We start from the raw sequence: 21542 nt of genomic DNA on the forward strand, positions 1-21542 counted from the left end.
TGACGATTTTCGTATTTGAAAATCTTTTCATCCCTCATAAAAACCTCAAATTAATTCTTTGATGGATCAAAGCTTTAATCTCTTCTCTGGTCTGAATAACCTATACATGGATCCGAGAGCCCAAAGCTAGGACCAGCATAAATTTCTGTGGTATCGTGTTACAAAATTCGGAGTTAAAAAAATCTTTTAAACTATTTATCATCAACACAATATTGGGACTATGCATATTGGCGTTAAGTTAGTCGTAGTTCATACTATAGTCCCTGAAAAACTCCGAATGTCAAAATTTTACTTCTTTGATAGCAAGACGATTGTTGGATTGCCTAGCAGAATTTTTAGAGTCACTTGAATGAACTCTTTCTAAAAAAACCTATGACAACCTTTGCAATTTAACTTTAAATCTTCTTCATTTACACAAAACTTGCGAGATTAAAATCTGCTTATTTTGGCACAAGACGAAGCAGCAACGTTGAAGAAGTAGGCCATGTTGAAGAAATAGAGACAAAAGATGGAGAAAGAGTCCATTCTTTTGCAGGTAGATCAATAAGAAACTCTGAAGGGATCGTTTTGGTAACAAACACCTCAGTTACGCTGGAATATAAAGGAAATTTGAGAAAGTTGATAGGTCACTTTCCTCAATGAAAAGCCAGGCTTAGTCATTAGAGTTGCTGTTGGTTACTAATAAGGTAGAGCTTGATCATTTACCAATACAACCGTTTACTTAACTATTTGGTCTTTCTTTGGAGCGAAACAAAGCCCTCTAACTTATTTAGACTCGGGTATTTTTAATATAGCAGAGACTTAGGCGGAGCGTTAATACAGAATAGCAAATGTCTGTTAGCACTTCAGACTTCCAAACGCTGCGGACAACCAGCCTGGTTGCACAAGTTTTCGTCAATTTGCAACAAAAGATATAATATTTGCTGTTTTTAAAGCAAAATCAAAGCTAAAAGACAGCTATATTCGTGTCTGAGAATTTTATGAGATTGAAAAAGGACTTTTAGATGCGAAAAACACATGTAGCGTAAAAAGTGCATAGACCGCTCATGTCGGTATTCACAAGCACAACCAATCAACACGTATACAGTTATTTACTGACACGACATAGTTTTTTGTTCTGTTTAATGTTGGTTATTTGTATTGTGAATTTTTTTTTGTAACAGATTTCTTCATATTTCGGTAGTGACTTACTTAGCTGTAAATCCGGTTCTCTCTTTGACACTAAAGTATTTCACTCAACACTGAGAGAAGACTAAAGCCTCACCAGCTATCAGGCACATCTTTATTCTGCAAGATTATTGAAGAAATCCACCCCAGCATAGTATAAGTTTTAGGATCAAGGCCTTATCATCTCCTCTCTTCAGTTCTTCATTCAGAAATTTTCAAGTCTTTTATTTCATTGCTGCGGACATAATTCTCCTTCTAACTTGACGGCTCATCACTGGTGTAAAAAGAGATAAGCGACACTGTTGAAATGTCAGGAAGACCGTCTGGTAGTGGTATATCAAGAATACCGTGGCAATACGAGGTGGTATATTCTGCATCTTCAATTAATACAACAGTATTTTTTTCCGAGATGCAACCCCTTCTTGTAAATAAGGCATTACCTTTTGTTTGCCTGAGCCTAAACAATTCTTTTTCTCTTTTAATTCTTTTTATTTAAAATGATCATTCTGGTGATTTATTACATAAAACGCAAAGACTACGAGGAACTGACAAGATTGGGAGCAAAATTTGGTCTCTAAAAAAACCCAAATATATAAATTCTGCCTCTCCCATCCCTACCACCAGTTAGTGCTCTCATCCCCCATGGTTTACCACTATTTTAGCTTTGGACGTCAAAAACAAAGTTTGTGAAACACGATTTCCAGCATTTGTCCCATTTGACATCCCTAAATCATTGTTTAAGACTTTTGCTGATAAATTATCTGGGCCTTTTGCTGATAGCCGCAACATTTTGGTAACCTAAAGAGAATCTCAATAACACGCTATCTAGTTCATTTTCGAAGTTAAAAAAAGAATGAGCTACACCCTTTAAAAGAGACAAGGGCTAAATTCAGTTTGGTTTGTGCAGTTTCCATTGGTTAGTCACAGAATCCGAGATATACTTTCTGAATCACATAAAACCAGGCTTTCCCGGCTAGTTTTCTCCAAAGGCTCAATTTAGTCCCCAATTTACAGCCGCGCACACAGCTGTAAAGCAGTTTGGTATCCTTTGCTACTGAGCATTTTAATAATTGATTTTCTCCCCTCTTACTCTCCGTTTTAAACAATATTCTTCTGCATCAAGATGTTACCCTGTTAGATTGTTTGCAGTTCTTATCCTATTTCTACGTAATTTCAGCATCTGGCCCTTTTTTTTCAATTCATATTTCATTTTTATGTCAAGTTTTGTTATCTGTATCTAACCAGGAAATCAGAGACGATTCTTTTCGCTAAGAAAATATATATCCATTTGAAAACAAAATTATGTTTTAACTGACAACAGCGCAAAATCGTATTTGTTCTACAGCCCTATTTGCATGCTTCAGCTGTCCTACGAGCCTCTCAATTGTCCAAACTAACAACGAAACTTAAAATAAGCAAGATTCCAATTTGTTCCCAGCAAACAATTTTTTTTTGTACTTCAAAAACTGATTGCGTGTATGGCAAACACAAATGTCTGTAGAAATAAATTCTCTCCAGAGGTAAAGTCGGTCAAAAAGCAGTTTTCTCCTATTACAAAATCGTCACAGATCTAATAATAATAATAATAATATATTGCGAAAACAGGCTTGCGCCTCTTCTACAAAAATTTAAATAATCAAATGCTTTATCACTATAATGTTTGTCAATTTTGTTCTTAAATGCATTGACTGAATCTGAGTTAACAGTGTCTGATGGTAGTGCATTCCACTCGGAGACAATACGGTTGCTGAATGCCCATCTCCCAACATCTCTTCTGAAACGTTCTTCAGTTAGCTTAAACTCTTGACCTCTCAGGTTATTATTCTTGAATGTTATTATCTCTTCTGGAGGGATGTTGTCGTAGTATCTGTTGCATATTTTGTACACTTCAATAAGATCTCCTCTCAAAAATCGGTATGAGAGGCTTGGGAGCGACAGTTTTTTCAAACGGTCTTGGTATGATAAGTCTCTAAGTGATGGAACAAATTTAGTAGCCCTTCTTTGGATTTTTTCTATTGCATTGCTGTCTTTTTGAAAAAACGGTCTGGTTGTTGTATGACCATGTTTGATCATTGGTCTCACTAAAGATTTGAAGAATGTAGAAAACAGTGTTGAGTCAGTAAGAAAGAAATTTCTTTGAATAATTCCCAAGACTTGTGATGACTTAGAGATGATTGGTTCGTAGTGCTTGGTGAAAGTCATACCACTGTCTATTGTCACTCCCAGGTCTCGATCTTCTTCTTGTATAGGTATCTGTTGTCCTTCAAAGCAGTAGTGCCGAGAAATGTGTTTTGGGCCTAGCCGAATATGACAACTTTTTTCTGTATTCACTTCCATGCTCCATTTTTTCATCCATTCTGCTGTTTTGTTTAAGTCTTGATGTAGTATTTCTGTATCTTCAAGGCTTGTTATTGCGGGAAAGATTTTCGTGTCATCTGCATAAAGCAGTATCTCTGAATCTATGTTATTTGGGAGATCATTTATGTAAATATTGAATAGTAAAGGCCCCAGAACACTACCTTGAACCACTCCCCTTGTGACTTTTGTCTCATTGCTGCTAAGGTATCCCTCCAGTCTCACTCGCGGAGATCTTCCTTTCAGGATGTTGAGAACCCACTTTAGAATAGTATCACCAACACCAATAGACTCTAGTTTTCAAAGAAGTTGACTTTGTGAGACTTTATCAAAGGCTTTTCTGAGATCTAAGTATAAAATATCTATCTGCATCCCACTATCCATATATTTTCTCCAGGTGTTTGTAGCGACAAGTAGCTGGCTTTCTGCTGATCTTTTCTTGAGGAATCCAAACTGTGCGAGTGAAATGAGGCTCCTTTCGAGTAGGTACTGTAATATATTATCGTGAAGTAAAGATTCTAGTATTTTGCATGTGATACAGGTTAAATTGATAGGTCTGTAATTACTTGGATCTGATTTGCTTCCTTTTTTGAAGAGGGGTCTCACTGTTGCTTGCTTCCATGTATCAGGCAGGTTCCCTGTTTGTAGCGACTTGACAAAAATGTAGTGCAATGGCGCTGCAATTTCTTGTGCCAGCTCTTTGAGCACTCTAGGATGTAGGCCATCTGGACCTTCTGATTTGTAAGGGTTTAGATTTTTTAGTTTTTTGTAGACAATTTTTATTGTCAGTTCTATTTCTTCAAATTTGCCTGCGTCTAGTGGCTGACATTCCACTTGACTTTCATCTTTGTCCCTCTCTGTTGTGAAAACAGTGGAAAAACTGCTGATTTAGCAGGTTGGCTTTAGCTATTGGGTCTCTGATTGTTAAATTTGTTGCTGAGTTTCTAAGATCGGGAATAACCGGCTGTTCTTTTCTTTTTGAGTTCACGAAGTTCCAAAACGCCTTGGGGTTGATCTTTGAGTTTCTTCTTCTATTTAACAGTTTTCGGCTACTTTCCTCTCCTTTTCGCTTGCTTCTTGTCTAGTGGCTCTCCTGACTTTGTTGGCGATTCTGCGATAATTTCTACGATTACTTTCGGTATCAGTCTGCTTGAGCGTCTCCCAGGCTTGCCGCTTGGTTTTTATTAGGTCAAGGATGTCTCGTTTTAGAGGCGGTCGTTTAAATATTTTGACTATTGGTACATACTTCTTTGTGAGGTCTATGATTACGGATACAAACTTTCTGTACATGCCATCTACTAGATCTGTGTTATTTAGCATTTCAGTCCAGTTGAAAACTTCTAGCTCCGTTCGCATGGTATTGTAATCACCTTTTGAATACATCCACCTCTCTTTTTTTCTCATAGTTTTGCAACTTATCACCACCTCTAAGAAAAGTGTAACCTGGTCCGATTTTCCAACAGGAGGACCTATAGTAAATTCTTTTATTAGTTCCATATTACTGCATAGGACTAGGTCCAGTAGCGTTGGCTTGTCGCTTCCTCGGATTCTTGTTGGTTTTTTAATAAACTGTTCTAGGTAATTATCGTTCACTGTCTTCAGAAATTCCCTCTGTGAGGGTGACCCGCTATGCTCTAGGAGGTGTGGCAGGTCCCAATCTATGTTAGGGTAATTGAAATCTCCAATTATGAGAGTTGGTTCTGTTAATCTTTGACATATAGCGTGAATATTTTTAAAGAGTACTTGGTCATTCACGGCTGTGCTATTTGGACTTCTATATATTACAGCCAAATTTAGAGTTGCTTGGTTTGTGTTTGATATCTGAAGCCAAATAATTTCCTGTCCATTTGTTTTTGATGACGCTTTCTGGATTGATAAATTGTCTAAGACGTAGCAAATAATTCCCCGACCTTCTTCTTGATCTATGTTCAAGGTGTGTCTTTTGTAGCCGTCGATGGCCAACTCTGGTAAAGTTGGGAGATATCGACAGTGTTTAGGCTTAGCTTCGACCACTGCTACTATGTCTGGGTTCTTTGCTGCCATTTCTACTTTTAATTCTGATAATTTGTTTGGTAGTGAATCAGCATTTAAATATAATTTCTTTAGTGTTTTTACTTTATTAGCTTTTTTGTTAAGCTTGAAGGATGGTGGCATTTGTTTGGCTTTGGTTATTCTACTTCATATTTGTCGTTGCTCTTCGTTGGAGTCTTTACCTCGCCTCCAATGGCTCTGCATCTCCATTTGACGATCGCACTGGGTGCGGGTATTTCTCTTCTGTTGTCGCTTCATGGCGAGCATTTGTCTCTGTATGGGCGTGAGATCTGGGTTTATATATACTTTGGTACGAGTTTCTTCATTTGATGATTTTCTTAGATTTGGAGCTGTCCTCAGGATTGTTTGCCTCTTCATCTCAAGCTCTTGTGATTTTTTTAGCTTAACTAACAAAGTGCGTGGACTACCATCTTCTTTTCGTCTTCCAATCCGGGCAGTTTCTAGTATCTCCCCTTCAGTGATATTTGCCCTGAGCTCGTTTTCTTGAGTCAATTTGACAACTTGTGTAATTTCATTGACAGCAGTAGATTCAGGCAGCCCCATGACTACAAAATTCATCTTTTTCTGTTCTCTTAATTCCTTTTCTACTTCTACCTGAATAATTGCATTTATTGTCGGCTGGATGTCATGAGGTGAGGGTTTTTCACTATAATTCGAAGGTGTTGCCTCATAAGGTCTGTGAGGCTGAGCTTCTGTTAGCTGTCGCACTTGAAGCTGTAGAAGTGCTACTTTTCGTTTGGAGCAGGAGAGGCATTCGTATTTAAACAGGAGACACTCGCTGTCTTCTCTCTTCAAGACCAGCACGAGATCTGCATTTATACCTCGGCAAGCGGCATGTTCCCACTCGTTGCAGAGAAAACAGAGGAAAGAGGTGGTAGTGTCGACATCTTTGTGACAGTAGCCGGATTCTGTGTTGTTATCTGGGAAACTAGTGACCAAAGGAATCTCTTTGGGTTCCGTAGGCTGGCTTACCGAGGGACCTTGGCTTTTGGTGGATTCTTCTCTCGGAGTCCCTCTAGTATTTTGTGCTTTTGGTGGAGGAGTTGCTTTATATTGGTCGTTGCCAGAAGATTTGCAACTATAGCATTGCCATTGTCCTCGGAGTTTGTCAGCAGCTTCCTTATTATACGCAAGACCTGCGCAACCAAAGTGGAGCCATTTTAAGCAGTCTCTGCACTGAATTCCTCCTTAAGCTCTTATTATATTTTTCTTGCACCGTGGGCAGAGTTCTACCATATCTATTTTATTTATTTTGGCAAAGGTTTTGTCAGCAAAACCTTCAGTTCAATTTGGCAACACCGGCGTTACAAGCTTTAAAGATTTAGCGGTAGATAAGACCCGTGGGAAGTGCAACACACGAATCACCTTATCCCAGCAGTTTAAGGAGAAAAATCCCGCTAGTACTGTACGGCCTCTTGAATGTTCGTTGTTGCTCACTTCTGCACAGGCTATCTCCGAAAAATGCAGCCCGAATTTTATCGCCGAAAATGGCAAAATATACTGTCTAAATTTGGCAGCTATGCAATATTTGGCAACTATGTAACTTCACTTATTCAGAAGAAACAGTGATGGCAACAAAGATGGCGCTATACGAAAATAGCAGAATAGATGGCGTGCCAGTCTATATAAGAAAAAAGAAGATGGTGCTGTTGAGAATACCCAGAGAGAAATACCTATACTAAGAATTATAGAAGGTCCCTCAAATACTACTCAACTAAAAATCTATAATTAGAGTGTAGAAATCAGTATGGAAATAACCTTAAAGTAATGCAGAAGCTTTATCCCATTAAGGGCAAAGATGCAAACTCAGCTGCAATAACTCTGTATATAACATAGATGGCATCTAGACCACCTGAGGAGCTCACACATACACCCCGTCTCTACCACATCATTCTTAAAGAGTGGAATGGATATTAAACCACTATTTAGACGTTCTACAAGAGAAAACATAGAAAAAGACTTGCAAAAAACAATTTATTCCGATCAATACTCCGATTCAAAATATAAAAGACTCGAAAGACAGCGTAAAATTTCTAATAAGACGCGACCATGAAAACTTGTCTCAATATAACACGGGGACAAAATAAAATACGAATTTTCCACCACAGATACTATTTTATTTCTTGAAGAATATAACCAGTGAATTTCTTTACATGCTTCTTCTTTTTTTAAGACATTAAATGTCGTTAAAACAATGACTTATAGAAGTGTCTTTTCTGTTAAATTCAGTGCTCATTTATTTACAAAATTAATGCTTTGAAGCATATGCAAAAACACAGCTTTGTCATATTAAGCAGAGAAGAAAAAGAAGAGAAAAATTGGCACTTTAAGGTATCCTTGTTGATCAAATGGAATAATATTTTATTTCTCAAATGCTAAGTAATGTATACGCCTTATTAAAACGCGAGAACAAGACTGAATAAAGTGTCAAGAGGGATTAAGAAACAAGAGACAAACTATAAAAAAATAAAAAACAAATAAACCATGTGCAATTATGACAGTAAAGAAAATATACCACTACAAAAAAAAAAATAAATGAATTTGTCTTATGCTAATAAAATAATCCTAAATACTAAAGCATTAATAAACCTAGCAAATATTTTGATGGTATGAAAGACTAAATGGATGTAAAATAATCTATCCGTCACGAAACACAATAACTTACGCGTTACATAATAGTCCTGAAGAGCAAATCAGACATCCAGAAATTGTTACTTATTTCGTAATGTAAAAACTTTAAACCTTATTTTAAATTACACTTGCAAATATCATGTTAAACACTAGTAAAGTCTTTGTGCGTAGACTTATTCTTAAGTTTTTTTTTTGTAATTCGATAAATGATACATGGAATAAAAGAAAGCTAAAAATTATTTATTTGAAAAAAAAGCAAAAAAGGAGGCAGCGAATACTCCAGGATGGGCTCAAGACCCCCCCCCCTCTACCTTCTAGAAAAATTCTGAAAAAAATTATGTTAAAAGCTTGTTTTAAGAATGACTCCTGATGCACAAGGACCGTTTAATAAGCTTTTGACAAATTAAAAAAATATATTAGCGTAAAGAGAGAGATACTGAGGCGGGGGCATCCCCCCCATATGCGTAATAATTTCAGTTCGTTTTAAGTTTTAATGCGGCTCCTTACTTTCAGCTGAAAAAACTTTTTTTTTGTTTAATTACTGATAGTTTTTTATATTAAAGCTTGTTGAGTACTAACAATGTTGCTGTGGATAAAATTATTCGTATCCAAATAAAGAGGGAAGCATATAGTAATTTATGGGTTCCTTATAGATTTTTTACCATTTTTTTTCTCTACATTTCATTGCTTTTAGCACATCTTATTTCTCTAGAACTCGTTCTCCAAATAGCTCATTACAAAATTATAGAATATTCCAGGGAAATGTCTAAATGAAGAAGAAAGAAATAAAGAGCAAACAAAATCAATTTTTGATTACATAAATTTTTATGTCTAGTAATCTTAAATTTCTTGAGAGGGGACCTTCCACGAGTACATTTGAAAAAACTACCATCGTATCCGTGTTACCAAGTTTCCAGCAAAAAAAAATAATACAGTCTTGGGTAAAAATACATTTTTTTTTATAAGATTCTTCATCGCTTTCTGTTTAGGCTTTACGTCGAACGTACATACTGGAAACTAGCATTGAAGCCCTTTGCACAAGACACATTTAAAACGTTCAGATTATTTACCGGGAATTAAAAAAAAAAGGAAAAAGATCGACGGTTGGGGATTTACAATGCCATCCAAAGACAAAAGTACGTAAACGTATTTTTTCTTATTCTAAGAAACCACAACGCTTCGTCACTTTTCTATTCCCGCTATAAAAAATGGTTAAAAAATAAGCAATGAAATTACTCAAGCCAAATTTGAATCTTACAAAAACTATATGAAACGACCCATGGTGTCCATATAAACGCAGATCCATGATGAATCGACATTTCCGTCACTCTGTTATTTATTGAATGCAAGTTTTTACTAAGCTAAATTAAATACGTTAGGCTAAGCTAAACCCAAAGAACTTAAACGACGAATAAAGGAAAGTAGATTTTTCACAAAATTTAAAGTCTACTTTTTTTTAAGCGTCATTTCATTCATTTCTTCAGAAACGGTTGGTAAACATACCATAACACAACAAACAGAATTTTCAGTACTTCGGACTCAGGCAACACAAACTCAATTTTTATCAGTAAATGCTCTATTTGGTTCTACAACTACATTAAAATATAACAATAAAACCCCATTTTCATTGCTTTTGAATTTTTCTTATTTGAATTCTAAAAGAAGAAAAGAAAAGAAGAGTGCTTCCCTAAAAAAACAAGCCGGAGATCTTATGTCTTTGGGCAAACCTATACGCGCCTATGGCTATTTAGTCGTTTTTGTTACTTAAAGTTTAGTGAATCCACCGCACATATACAAGTGATACTCTAAAAAATTTTGGGCTTTGAATGAAACTACGTCAGTTTGAAAATAATACAAATGGGAATTTGGCACTGCAAAGTCAACACTTAAAATATCAAATAAATCAAACGCATTAATAAATAATATTGGGCCATTAACTCAATTTCGTCAATGTTGCAATAATTACACAGTTTGAGGATTTTTTTTCGTTTCAACAAGACAATTATTTCGACGTTTTAGAGCAGAAAATACAGCTGAATTTCAAAGGGGACACGAATAGATAAAAACACTTGAGACACCTTCAACAGCATTTACCAACTTGCAAACTAGTTTTGACATCTCATTTTAAAGTCGAAGGGGGGGGGGGAACTAATCTGGAAGTCTAGTTGGTAAAGCGCTGAAAGAAAAAAAATCCACGTTAGTTAAAATAAAAATTAGGCTAATAGATTAATAAAGCTACTCCTGTAAAAAAAAAAAAAATTGTTTATATTAGCCTAAACTGATCAAATAGAGAAATGAGGTATCTCAACGAAATCGGAGGACATCTTTTTTTTTGTGTTTGTATATAACCTAATTGAAACTTCTAAGCAGCATGTTCAAATTTTCACAATTCCTTTTAAATTTGCCTATTTTTATACTAAATCCTCAAGAACTTTGGCTATTCTAGTCACTTTTCCAATACCCTTGCTGTTCCCAGTTCTAAAAAATAAGCGCGAACCCGGCTGGATATATTCTGGGTATTGCTTGAAACGAAACACAACTGAAGCATGGTCGTCAGTGCGCAAAAAGCTTGGGTTGTGTATATATTCTACAACAGCCGTTTGCTGAACACTTCCTATGTATACTGTAGTTTCAAAGCCAGGGTGAATTTCAGTTGAGTGGTAAAGTACACAGATTGTCGCCTAAATAAAAGAAAGTATCATTTAAGGTAAAAACAGCACACAGAGGTAACTTTATTTTTCCGCTTCAACACAGCTTCAAATTAAAGCTCACACCCTATTCGGTCATTTAGAATGTTGATGGATACATGATATCTGCTTCAAATACGACTTGAGTTCAATGAATAGAGAATGGAGACAATTGATACCAGTAAAAGCAGCGGCATACCTATGAAAATGCTGAAAGGCTGTTTCTCCCCCCTCCCCCAGAAATTACGCAAGGAAATACGTGCTAATAATAAGCTCTCTTGGTTCTAATAGGTTAGCTGCAAATTTGCTACTTTGAAATTCATTCTTCGGTAATTTCTTACTTGTACTTGAGGCGTGAATCAGGTGTTTCAACCTTTTGCATCGAGGATCACTCTGGATTGTTTAGTTTACGATGAACGGTTTTATAACTAATACTTCCTGCATTTCAATTAATTGAGCCGTATTCATGTGCTACTACTCTTTTAATAAATTTCCTTCTCTTGTATCTTAATAGAAATGTTATTATAGTTTAAAACTTAATAAGGAGGGGGGGGGGGGGAGAGTGGGCTCATTTGAGGGAGGTTATGTGTATTGCTTGTTGATCCTTGAAATATGTCATAGAAATATTAAGTGACTCCTTTTAGATGAAGCTAAGAATCTAAATATAAAAAGCAGATACCAACAAATTAAATATAATGAAGATACACTTCTTAAAATCTACCCTCGTTTTCCTATACCTTATTCCACTCAAAATTCTAATGCCAAATTGAACTCCTTATAATGCATTTATACGTCGGGGAAATCCGTCCAGATTCAACAATCCGTGCGGAGAATCCGTCTGTTTTCGTGTTTGAAGAACTCTCCAGCTTTCCGCAATGATTTGGTCAAATCAGGACGGATTCTCGGCAAAGTTTTTAAATGAATAAAACCATGAATATAGATCATGAAAAACTTCATGATCTTACAACATTGGTTCAAGGCTACCCCAGCTTGTATGATACTTCTCACCCAGGTAATAAAAAAAAACAAGGAGATTGGTGTCATTTGGCTCTCTATTGCTCAACAGGTTTCAGAGGAGGGCCACGCTGATGCATTGATTTAAAAATTTTGCGTGAAAACAAGCGTTTTCTGGGCCATCGTTCGAAAAGATATGGATGGATTTCCGCATGGATTTCCACAATGTGTAAATGAACCGTTAGAGCCACAACTTCTAATAGTCTTCAGTAGGACATGCATGTTTCAAACATTGTTAAATAAGCATTGCTACTTCTGAATAAATTTAACTGCCTCAAGATGCATTTTCTCAGTGCTTACTTATTCTTCGTCAGGCCGTTATTGGAATATGCACGTCCGGCCTAGCATTTACAATTTTCAAGTGAATTTAGCAACAAAATGGAGTCAGTCAAAAAGCGTTCACTCAAAATCATTTACAAAGAAAGTAAAATCTCATACTCCTTCCTCCTTAAAGTCGTATGCCACCTTAAAAGAAGGTATTACCACCTTAAAAGAAGGAGGGATAAAATTTGCTTGCGTTTTGCAAAGTCCACCACTCCCAATCCCCACATTGAGAACATTTCCTTTAAATTTCATAACCGCACTAGATCCTGATTACCCCGCTTAACCTCCAAAGCAATCCCAACTAACTCTCGAATCCATGCTTTCATCGAGAGGTTTTGCAAAAATTTCATTCCCTTTATCTTGAAGCCCTTTAATAATTTCAAATATAGGTCCTGAACAAAAAACAACTCCTTCGTCTCTTTTTATATCAACAGAAAAATAATAAATAAGTAAATATTACATTGTGCCCACATCGCTCTTTACTTAGGCAGCGCTATTGCACTTTCTTTAATAATGTATTATCACAATAACTATTCAATTGCCATATTCGTTTTGCCAATTTTTGATGCTTCTTTGGCTCCAGTTATTTTGTGTTTTTCAATTTTTAAGCTCTACTTTTTAATCTAGTCTTTTACACCTTTCTTTAGTTATCAGTATTTCTGGCTGTTTCTCTTATTCTTAGTGATTTTGACTTGCATTATGTTTTTGATTCCAAATGTTTTGATTTTGACATTATTTGACTTGGAACGCAAATTCGGCTATTTTTATTTAGCCTGTGATAGTCGTTTCTCAATAAAGTATTATCTTATCTCACACAATTTTATGGTTATAAAATTATCATCAAATTTTGATTTCGAAACTGGAATTAAACAACAAAACAATAATAAAACACAAACAGTACTTTTGGCAGTTTTGATCACACAAGTTTACAAAAGACCCAAAACCACAATATTTTAGCTACTTTGTACTAAGGCTATAACTGAATATCTGAAGTAATGACTTTTTCTGTAATTTACATAACCAGGTTTCAAGCCTACGGCAAACGCCATTAGCTGATAAATAGGAAATTTATTAGCTAAGGTAATCTATCAGGTTAGAAACGTCTAGCAAAGAACCACTCTTAAAAATGCAGAAGTACGACACTATTTTACTAAAGAAGTCCCACTTCCAGGCAACGTTTAATGTGAGACATAAAGCATCTCAGGAAACTTTTAGAAGTTGAGCCAACATTATTTCTTTAATCTGTACTTCCTAGTAACTTAATCGGGGAAAAAAGTGTGCCCAGGTATGTCCTTATCTTTTTTCCTTGGTTTTTAATTTAAAATATTCCTTACTTTTTCTTTTTCGGTCATATTTTCAATAATATGATTAATTTTTAAATTATTATTTTAATTTAAAGGGTTATCGATTTTCAGAGCCATTACCGGTCTTTAGAGCGAATATGTTTCACTTACCTGCGCCCCACCTACGCAAAATAAAGCTGCTCAAGCCCTTTAAGGAATTTAGCCACACCTATAGAAAGAGTAGATAGTGCTTTAAGAAATTATGTATTACAAGTTAGTTGCTGGGAAAATAGCATTTTCTGAGCAAATTGCTACGGGTCCAGACACACAAGGAACTCACAACGACTCACAAGTCTTTACAGCATGCACAGCCTCTAAATATTTTTTTTTTATAAAGATTAGTAAAATTCAGTTTTATATTATCTTACTGAGAGGAAGTGAAAAGTGAATTAATTATATTATTTCGTTACATTGAACAATTAACAGATGTAATCTATTTTATTGGATATATTTAGCAAAAAGATTATTCTTTTAATATCATCACATATTATGCTTAGAGACAAGAAGTTCAAAAGCTAAAATTAATGACGCAAAAAGCGATAAGCCAACTTTAAAAATACTTTAGAGAGAAACTCACACTGAAGTGAAAAGTTGCTTCTGGTTTTGCCATTGGGCACAGTAACACCATCCCTTTACGTATTAAATCGTCAAACTCCATGTCGAGAACCACAGATGCGCTATGACCTGCATATACAGCTCTATACGGCTGTTTGTTTCTATGAATCGATGATATTCGAGCACGCTGGAATTCTCCATCAACGAAGGGCCCTACAAATAAAATACCGTTACTTCAATATAACAGTCACGATAAAAATATTTTGCGATAAAGAATCATAACTAAAAGTGAGGGTCATGTACATCTTCAAGAATTCTTTCCTCTTATTATTTATAAAATAGTTACAATTAGCTCATTAATCCTTCTTGAGTTCATAACATTGCTAATTCACCCCTCCCCCCTTGGCTCAGATTTCAGCACTTTGACTGTGTCGTCTCAAAGTCAGAATTGACAGGTTCTGACAGCCGCTTTAACAGTTTCATTCACTTGACACTTTTGGAAAACTGTGAAATATTTCTTTCATCCACCTAGTCTGTATCCTAGTTTATTACTTCGGCTATAGCGAAGAGCTACTTTTTGAAAAATTGCATTCCAGGTGTCTTAAGTCATTGAATTTTTCAAAAGCACATCAACTGCAAATTGTACATGGGAAGGCGGTATTTTCAAATTCCCACTTCAAATATTTTTCTACTTCTATAATTCAAAACAGTTCTTTGAAGAGAGTTCTATCACGTGTTTTCGGTTAGAAAAAAACTGAAAGTACTGAAAGTTACTAGATGTCATCGTCTAAAAGACAAATTTTAGCATTCAATTTTATAAGTTTCCAATGGTACTTATTACAAAGACTTTCTAAATAACACTGCCTCAAGTTAATTTGAGTCTCTTCTGCCATCCTATGTGTGAAGTACCTAGTGATTCTAGGATAACCCTGATTAAACCCCTTTATAAAAAAGGTAATAAAAGTGAATGTGGTACTTATAGGCATTAGTCTGGTTTCTGTAGGTAGTATATTACTTAGTATGATGATACTTTTTAGACTTAGAGATGCTGTAAACAAAGTTTTACGAGAGGGACAGCGTAGTTTTAAGAAGGGTAGAGGATGTATTGATCAAATTTTCTCTCTTAGATTAATAATTGAGAAGTGCCTGAGTCATCAAATACCTTTAGTCCTCAATTTTATAGATCATTAGCAAGCATTTGATTCAGCTGATAGAAAAGTTCTTTAGCAAAGGTGTTATCCTTGTATAGTATACCAGACAAATACATTGAAGTGATTAGCACTATGTACGAAAACAACACAGCTACGGTAAAGGTAGGAATTGAGTTTAGTAACTGGTTTTGTATTAAATCAGGAGCTAAGCAGGGTTGTCTTCTGTCCCTACTTATATGGATCGATAATTTTGATGGACTCTGTCTTAAGGGACACAGCAAAGGCAATGGGACAACACAGAATCAAATAGGGAAGTAACACTTTCCTGGACTTAGATTATGTATGATTTAAGCATCCTAGAGCAAAGTATGAGTAAAATGAACTTTTAGTGGTTTTGCGAGTTCAGGGTGCGAAAGGTGTGGTTTAATCCCCCTTTCTAGGGCTATAATTAGAGATAGGTTGAGATGGTTAGGGCACGTTCTACAGATGAAGGATGACAAATTACCAAAGATCGTCCTTATCGGCCAACCACATAGGGCCAAACAAAAAGCAGGTCGTCCTCAGTTGGGGGTTGGAGGATGTCATAAGGAAAGATTTAAGGAAATGTCAACTTCCTGGAGGGTGTAAAGAGGAAGGCTTTGAATTGATTGGGATGAAGGAGGAGCGTGCATCGCTGTGTTGGCCTCAGGCAGCTTGGTGCTGCAGTGAGTTGTTAGCAGTAGTAGTATACGTGAAGTATGCACTTGTTTCGTATATGAAGCGTAGAATTCAGCTGGAAACAAAGGAAGCCGTTACCGTTAACAGAAAACCACATTTTATTGAGAAATCTTACAAATTATTTACAGAATATCAGTTATCTCGATATCTGCGTTAAAATACTCACTGGCAAGTCAGGTTTCAACAAATCCACATTTTGTGTTTTTATAATGATCAATTCACACTGCAAAATTTGTTCGTGAAAAAAAAAGAAAAAGAAAAGAAAAAAAACCCCTCGCTCATTTATAAATGATGTAAAATCACTAACAAATAAGCTATAATTTAAGTACATTCAATAAGCATATACAAATTAAGGTACTATAAAAAACCTTGGGCTCTTGAAATATACCTTCAATGTTTATCGCTACTACTGACGACTCGTCGCAAAATCAAGGTGCCCCTTCGGCCAAGACAGAAGGGCAAACTCTTCCTCTACCACGCTTCGTTCAATTTCCCTGTTTACTTCCTTTACTATCTTTTCCAACACTATCCGAGGATATCATTCTTCTCGTTTGGCCCCTGCTGGATTCCAAAAAGCACGAATTTGGGCATCCTAAATTCCAGAGGTGATACAACCTTCTTATTTGCTCCTTCATTCTATCCCTAGACAGTATAAACGTATTACATTTTTTGTGACCTTCTCATTTGACACACAGTCTGTCAAATGAGTGCCCACGTTTCAGAACTTTACTTCTTAATTATAATCACAGTGGCTTCTAGTATCCTAATCATTATTCTAAGATGTATCTTCCTATTTTCTTAAGCTCTTTTCAACTGCGAAAAAACCCTCCTCACCTTGGTGTGAAGTCTATTTTCTCTGAATCTATTTACCACTTATTCCTAATTTAAGCAACTTGGATGTACTCAACATCAATCTTGAAACCAAATATCGTACCCTGAACTCTCAAAGCCTCCAAAATTCATTTATTTGGCTAGTATCCAGACTCCCGAATCTTATCCCTAATCTGATTTTAGTGGTACTGTATCGTCCCATTTAGTATCGTGCTCTCCCACAGTATTTGCACAAAATCCATCTGAATTGTCCATTTAAAAACGGATAAAACAAACCCATGCTTAATTTCTGCCTAGGTACTAATTTAGTCACACATTTCCGTTCCTGCCATAGCATCAACAATATTGTTTTCATACATAGTACAAGTCACTTTCTTCTATTACACCATATAAGGATAAGACCCTTAGATAAGCTTTTCTATCTGCTGAAATTTGTATTATCAGTTATTAGCCAAAGTAGGTCAGTTATAGCCAATGACCATCAGTATCAGTAATTAGCCAATGACTGGTCTCCACATCCTTTCTATTTCATAAAGCTAAATCTGTTATTTTTTAAATAGCGACGAAGACCACACTGCCTTTCCATAACAAACAAACTTACTCAGAAACAACAGGGAATTTTTTTCGACCCTATGCCCAAGGGCCGTCCTCAGCACAACACCAACAATATATATATATATATATATATATATATATATATATATATATATATATATATATATATTTGTCCTATGTGTGGAGGTTAAGATGAGAGCGTTTATCACTTGATGTGTGAATGTGAGGAGCTGAGTGATTGGAGACTTGAAGTGTTTGGTAGGAGGGATTATGAAATTTGATTGGTTGGTGAGAGTTTGTGCGGATGAGTGTTTTATAGGTATCAGAACCATGGCACGGTTCCTTCGTCTCGCGATGAATCATAAAAGTAGATTTCTGTAAGATTAGGCTAGGATTTGTGCAATTTCTTTGTAACGGTTCTTTGTTTATATTTTTTGCCATGGTCTATGGGCTTTTAGCGCAAATAAATACTATTCTATTATATATATATATATATAAATATATATATATATATATATATATATATATTCTAATATTTCTTTGAATAGGGACTTGGGGGAATATTCATTAAATTATTTATACACATTTAATTAAAAATGATCAAACAAAATATTTTACTAAATCAACAGACAATAGTAGCGAACCTGTTACAAAAAGGCCTTTAGGACTTACTGTCAAAAAAGCAAGACTAGTTTTGAAAGCTTGTATTTAATTATTTTATTTCGTTTGAAAGAATTTTATAATCTCATATCACTTTATTTATCACTTCTGGTTGAACTTCGTTGAAGTAATGATTCTAGGACTATTTTTAGTTATAAGGTTTGCATTTTAATGTAAGTTCTTTATATATATATTTTTGTTGGTGTTCTGCTGAGGATGGCCCTTGAAACATAGGGCCAAAATATCCACTGAATTGAATTCCACTGTCTTGAGAAAATTTTTGCTATTGTTTCTAAGTGTGTTTATTTGTTATCATTTCTTACAATTTAATCAGCCAATTTCTTAAGATTTTTATCTATGTATATATAACTTCATCTACAGTGTCTAATAAGTACCACCACGCTAAGCAATTTGCTTCTTATTGAATCCGAGCTAGTGTTGCAACATTTTATACTCTCAATGAAATCAAATTTATTGTAAAAATATTTTTAAGCTTCCAAGGACACCATATTTCCCTTTAACCCCTTTTCCAACTTTTCTAGTTTCACCTACCGACAAGAAGTTCGCTTCCTTCTGTCAAAACTCCTCTTCGTACAAGCCCTCCCAAGACTGTGCCAACTTTCGGCAATCGAACAATTTCACAAATGTGAAATTCAGGTGGCTCCTAAAACAAATAGGAGATTTAATGGTGTTTAGATCTTTCGGTGTTTACTAAGGAAAAATTAAAAAAGAAAAAACCCTGAAAAAAAAAAGAAGAGACTTCACACAAACTATACCTCTAGGGAACAAACTTACAATTATTTCTTTATACTATTTGCATTAAGTTTTGGATACACAGTTAAAAGTGTGAAATTTGAACTAAAGAAATGTAATACAAAAAAGGTATCACTTGTTAAGAGAAACCTTCCACAATACTATTTAACTAACAAAGAGGGGTCTTTATATATAAGCAGAAAAAAACAAAGGAAGTTAAATGAACACGGCAGGAACTTTTAGAGAATATGTGAAAATATATCAAGTTTTGAAGGTTCTGGTCCCAAAGGTTCCCCCAGGTATTTGCGGCGGAAGTCCTCCTCGGTCTAATTTTTGGTCCACACAATTATACACTAGTTTCTCTGTGGCGCAATTATCTATTTCATAAAAGATTATAGGAAGTCATTATCGGTAGAAAAGAATTCGAGCAAGTCTAATTCATACCCCCATAGCATAATTTATGCATTAAATACAAAATAAAATCAAATTATTTAGATAGATACTGCAATTTTGTAGTTTCAGCTTTTTTAAATTCTAAAAAAAAAACTATTGCCAAGCAACACTTGTAAATATTATTTCCATAAATCGTCTTCTGTTAGGGTATAAAATCTGTCTTCTAAAATCCTTTCAGTCCAGTAAACCTATAATTTTGACCCGACATTTGAGCAAAAGAAATATTTTTGGCACCAAAATGTTCAAAAGAATTTGCTTGATAACACATTCAGAATCAGCCGTGCCGATATACCCCCTTTTCAGGGGAAAGATGGGAGAAAATCTCTAATGTACATACCTCCAATATTTTCTGGATCTGGGTTCCCTATTAATTTGAGTCCAGGGAGATAGAAAATGATACCAGAACTGAAAAATTCCATCACTTAGTACTCCATTTTCACCCTAGACGAGGTCAGAGGGGGTAAAAATGCTATTTGTAGTATTATAATAATATAATACTTAATTGAAAATGGGAAAATGGGGTAATAAGTGGTGGATTTTTTTCCAATTATGATGTTATTTTCCGTCTACTCGGACTCGAATTAATAGGAAACGACCTTTTAATCCAGAAAATACTGCAGAAATTAAAATTCAAGATTCCCCCGCCCCCTTTTCCCTGAAACAGGGGTATTTCTGAACAGTTGGTTTGGGCCGAATTTGCTTATGTTATTAAGCATATTTTTCTGACCATTTTGGTGTAAAAAATATTTCTGTTGCTCAAATGCCGAGATTTGGCCCTCTTTTTGTAGTCTTACTGGACTACTTTGCTTATAGGCAAGACAACACCTTTTATGTTTTAATCAACTGGGTATCCTTGGATAATGAGTCAATATGTCAGAAGCAAAGTATCACTGCAAGGAACATTATTATTCAATGGTCAATATGCCATAGAAGGAAATATTGTGACATGACCTTTAAGGAGCTTATATCTCTTTTTAAGGGTACGCTGGGTCTTAAGAATATTTTATACAAGACCTACTTCTTTTTCTTTCTAGATCCCAAATATGGAATGATTTTTGGTAAAATTCTACTTTAGCTACTTTTGGCTATCTTGGAAATGAGTATCATTAGGAAAATGAAACGTTCAGGGATAGATCAACAGGCTAAAGTATGCCCCGGGAAGGTATTTTGAAGTACCTACATCAACTCATTCTCCCTCTAGAGGGTCCTGACCTTTGATGACCTTTAAAAATCTGTGAGTTATAAAAGTGAAACCTTGTAATATGGATCTTCTGCTTAAAATGAAGTCCAACAAAATTGTTTTCAGCTTCACAACTTTGCTCAATCCTGATTTATAGAGTTTTAAAGATATGCAAATGTATTTCCTAAATTTTGAAAAAAAAACATTGATATGGCTTAAAATACTACTCAAATAACAGAATTGTATTCTCAGAAATAAAGCCCGAGAAAAAGAATCATATAACTGAAAATTAAGGTAAAATATTGTTTTGTCAAAATTTCAATAGGTCTACCTGTCATGTAGGCAAATTTCAGGATCCTCTAGAGGGAGAAGGAGAGGAGATAAGTACTTCAAAATACCTTCCCAGGACATATTTTAGCCTGTAGACCTATCCCTGAAAGTTTCATTTTCCTAACTTCACCCCTTTCCAAGATAGGTAAAAGTAACCAAAGTAGAATTTTACCTAATTTATACTAAGTGCCATTTGAAATTTAAAAATTACCCCCCCCCTGACTCCCCCTAAAAGGAAGATGTATATTCTCAATAGGTCAGAGATTTTTTAACTAGTAAAACTGTCTCGAGTAATTTTTTAATTAAACTTATTTTTATCAAGGTAATTGCTTTGGAGGTTTGCTAGTTTGTGCTCTTAGTACTTTTAGATTCCCAAGTAACTTTTTCTCTCCTTTTTTTGGAGGTTTTATATTGTTAACAATTTACGAAAATTGGCACTAAAATCGAGAAGATAACTCCGGATGTTCATAGAAAGGAGGATTAAACACATCTTATTATCTTTATCTTATAGCTGTGTTTTACTTTTTTTTCAGCAAGTTTTTGTTGATCAGCGGGTGCAAGTTTTAATTGGTCAGCGGTACTCTACAAAAGCCATACACATGCACGTGATCGTCGAACTGATATGGAAACCAACAACCTCTAACTCTACATATAGGTTTTTGCTACATATGTTAATGTTATGTTACGGAAGAATGAACACGGTAGCAATAAGAAAGTATTTCTGAATGAGAAATTAATAAATTTTGAAAATAAGTTAAAAGTAGTAGCCTAGAAAGAATTTTAC

The 21542-nt window shown here is 35.2% G+C and overlaps 2 protein-coding genes across 2 annotated transcripts in view; both read right to left on the minus strand.

Annotated features, from left to right (window-relative positions):
* Positions 1–1422: 1422 nt before the first annotated feature.
* LOC148940068 (uncharacterized) lies at positions 1423–3504 on the minus strand. The gene is made up of 2 exons (XM_089106065.1): positions 2949–3504; positions 1423–1544 (listed from the first exon to the last, which is right to left on the minus strand). The coding sequence occupies exons 1-2, from the start codon at positions 3502–3504 to the stop codon at positions 1423–1425; spliced, it is 678 nt and encodes a 225-aa protein (XP_088962191.1).
* A 5916-nt stretch (positions 3505–9420) lies between these two features.
* The window catches only part of LOC148940069 (GTP-binding protein 2-like), a 45352-nt gene continuing 33230 nt past the window's right edge, over positions 9421–21542 (minus strand). The window contains 3 exon segments of the mRNA XM_089106066.1: positions 9421–10886; positions 14151–14341; positions 18595–18706. Of these exon segments, the coding sequence (XP_088962192.1) occupies positions 10617–10886; positions 14151–14341; positions 18595–18706 (573 nt within the window). The 3' untranslated portion in view covers positions 9421–10616.

Source organism: Artemia sp. Qi Xiang Cuo, chromosome 20, assembly GCF_049724085.1.
Source record: "Artemia sp. Qi Xiang Cuo chromosome 20, ASM4972408v1, whole genome shotgun sequence".
Lineage (NCBI taxonomy): Eukaryota > Metazoa > Arthropoda > Branchiopoda > Anostraca > Artemiidae > Artemia > Artemia sp. Qi Xiang Cuo.

Excerpts from the sequence above, each read along its gene's own strand:
- LOC148940068 (XM_089106065.1), bottom strand. The coding sequence starts at position 3,504 with ATGGAAGTGAATACAGAAAAAAGTTGTCATATTCGGCTAGGCCCAAAA. Across the intron at positions 1,545-2,948 it reads GTTTAAGCTAACTGAAGAAC|ATGCAGAATATACCACCTCG; the intron begins GTTTCAGAAGAG and ends TATTAATTGAAG.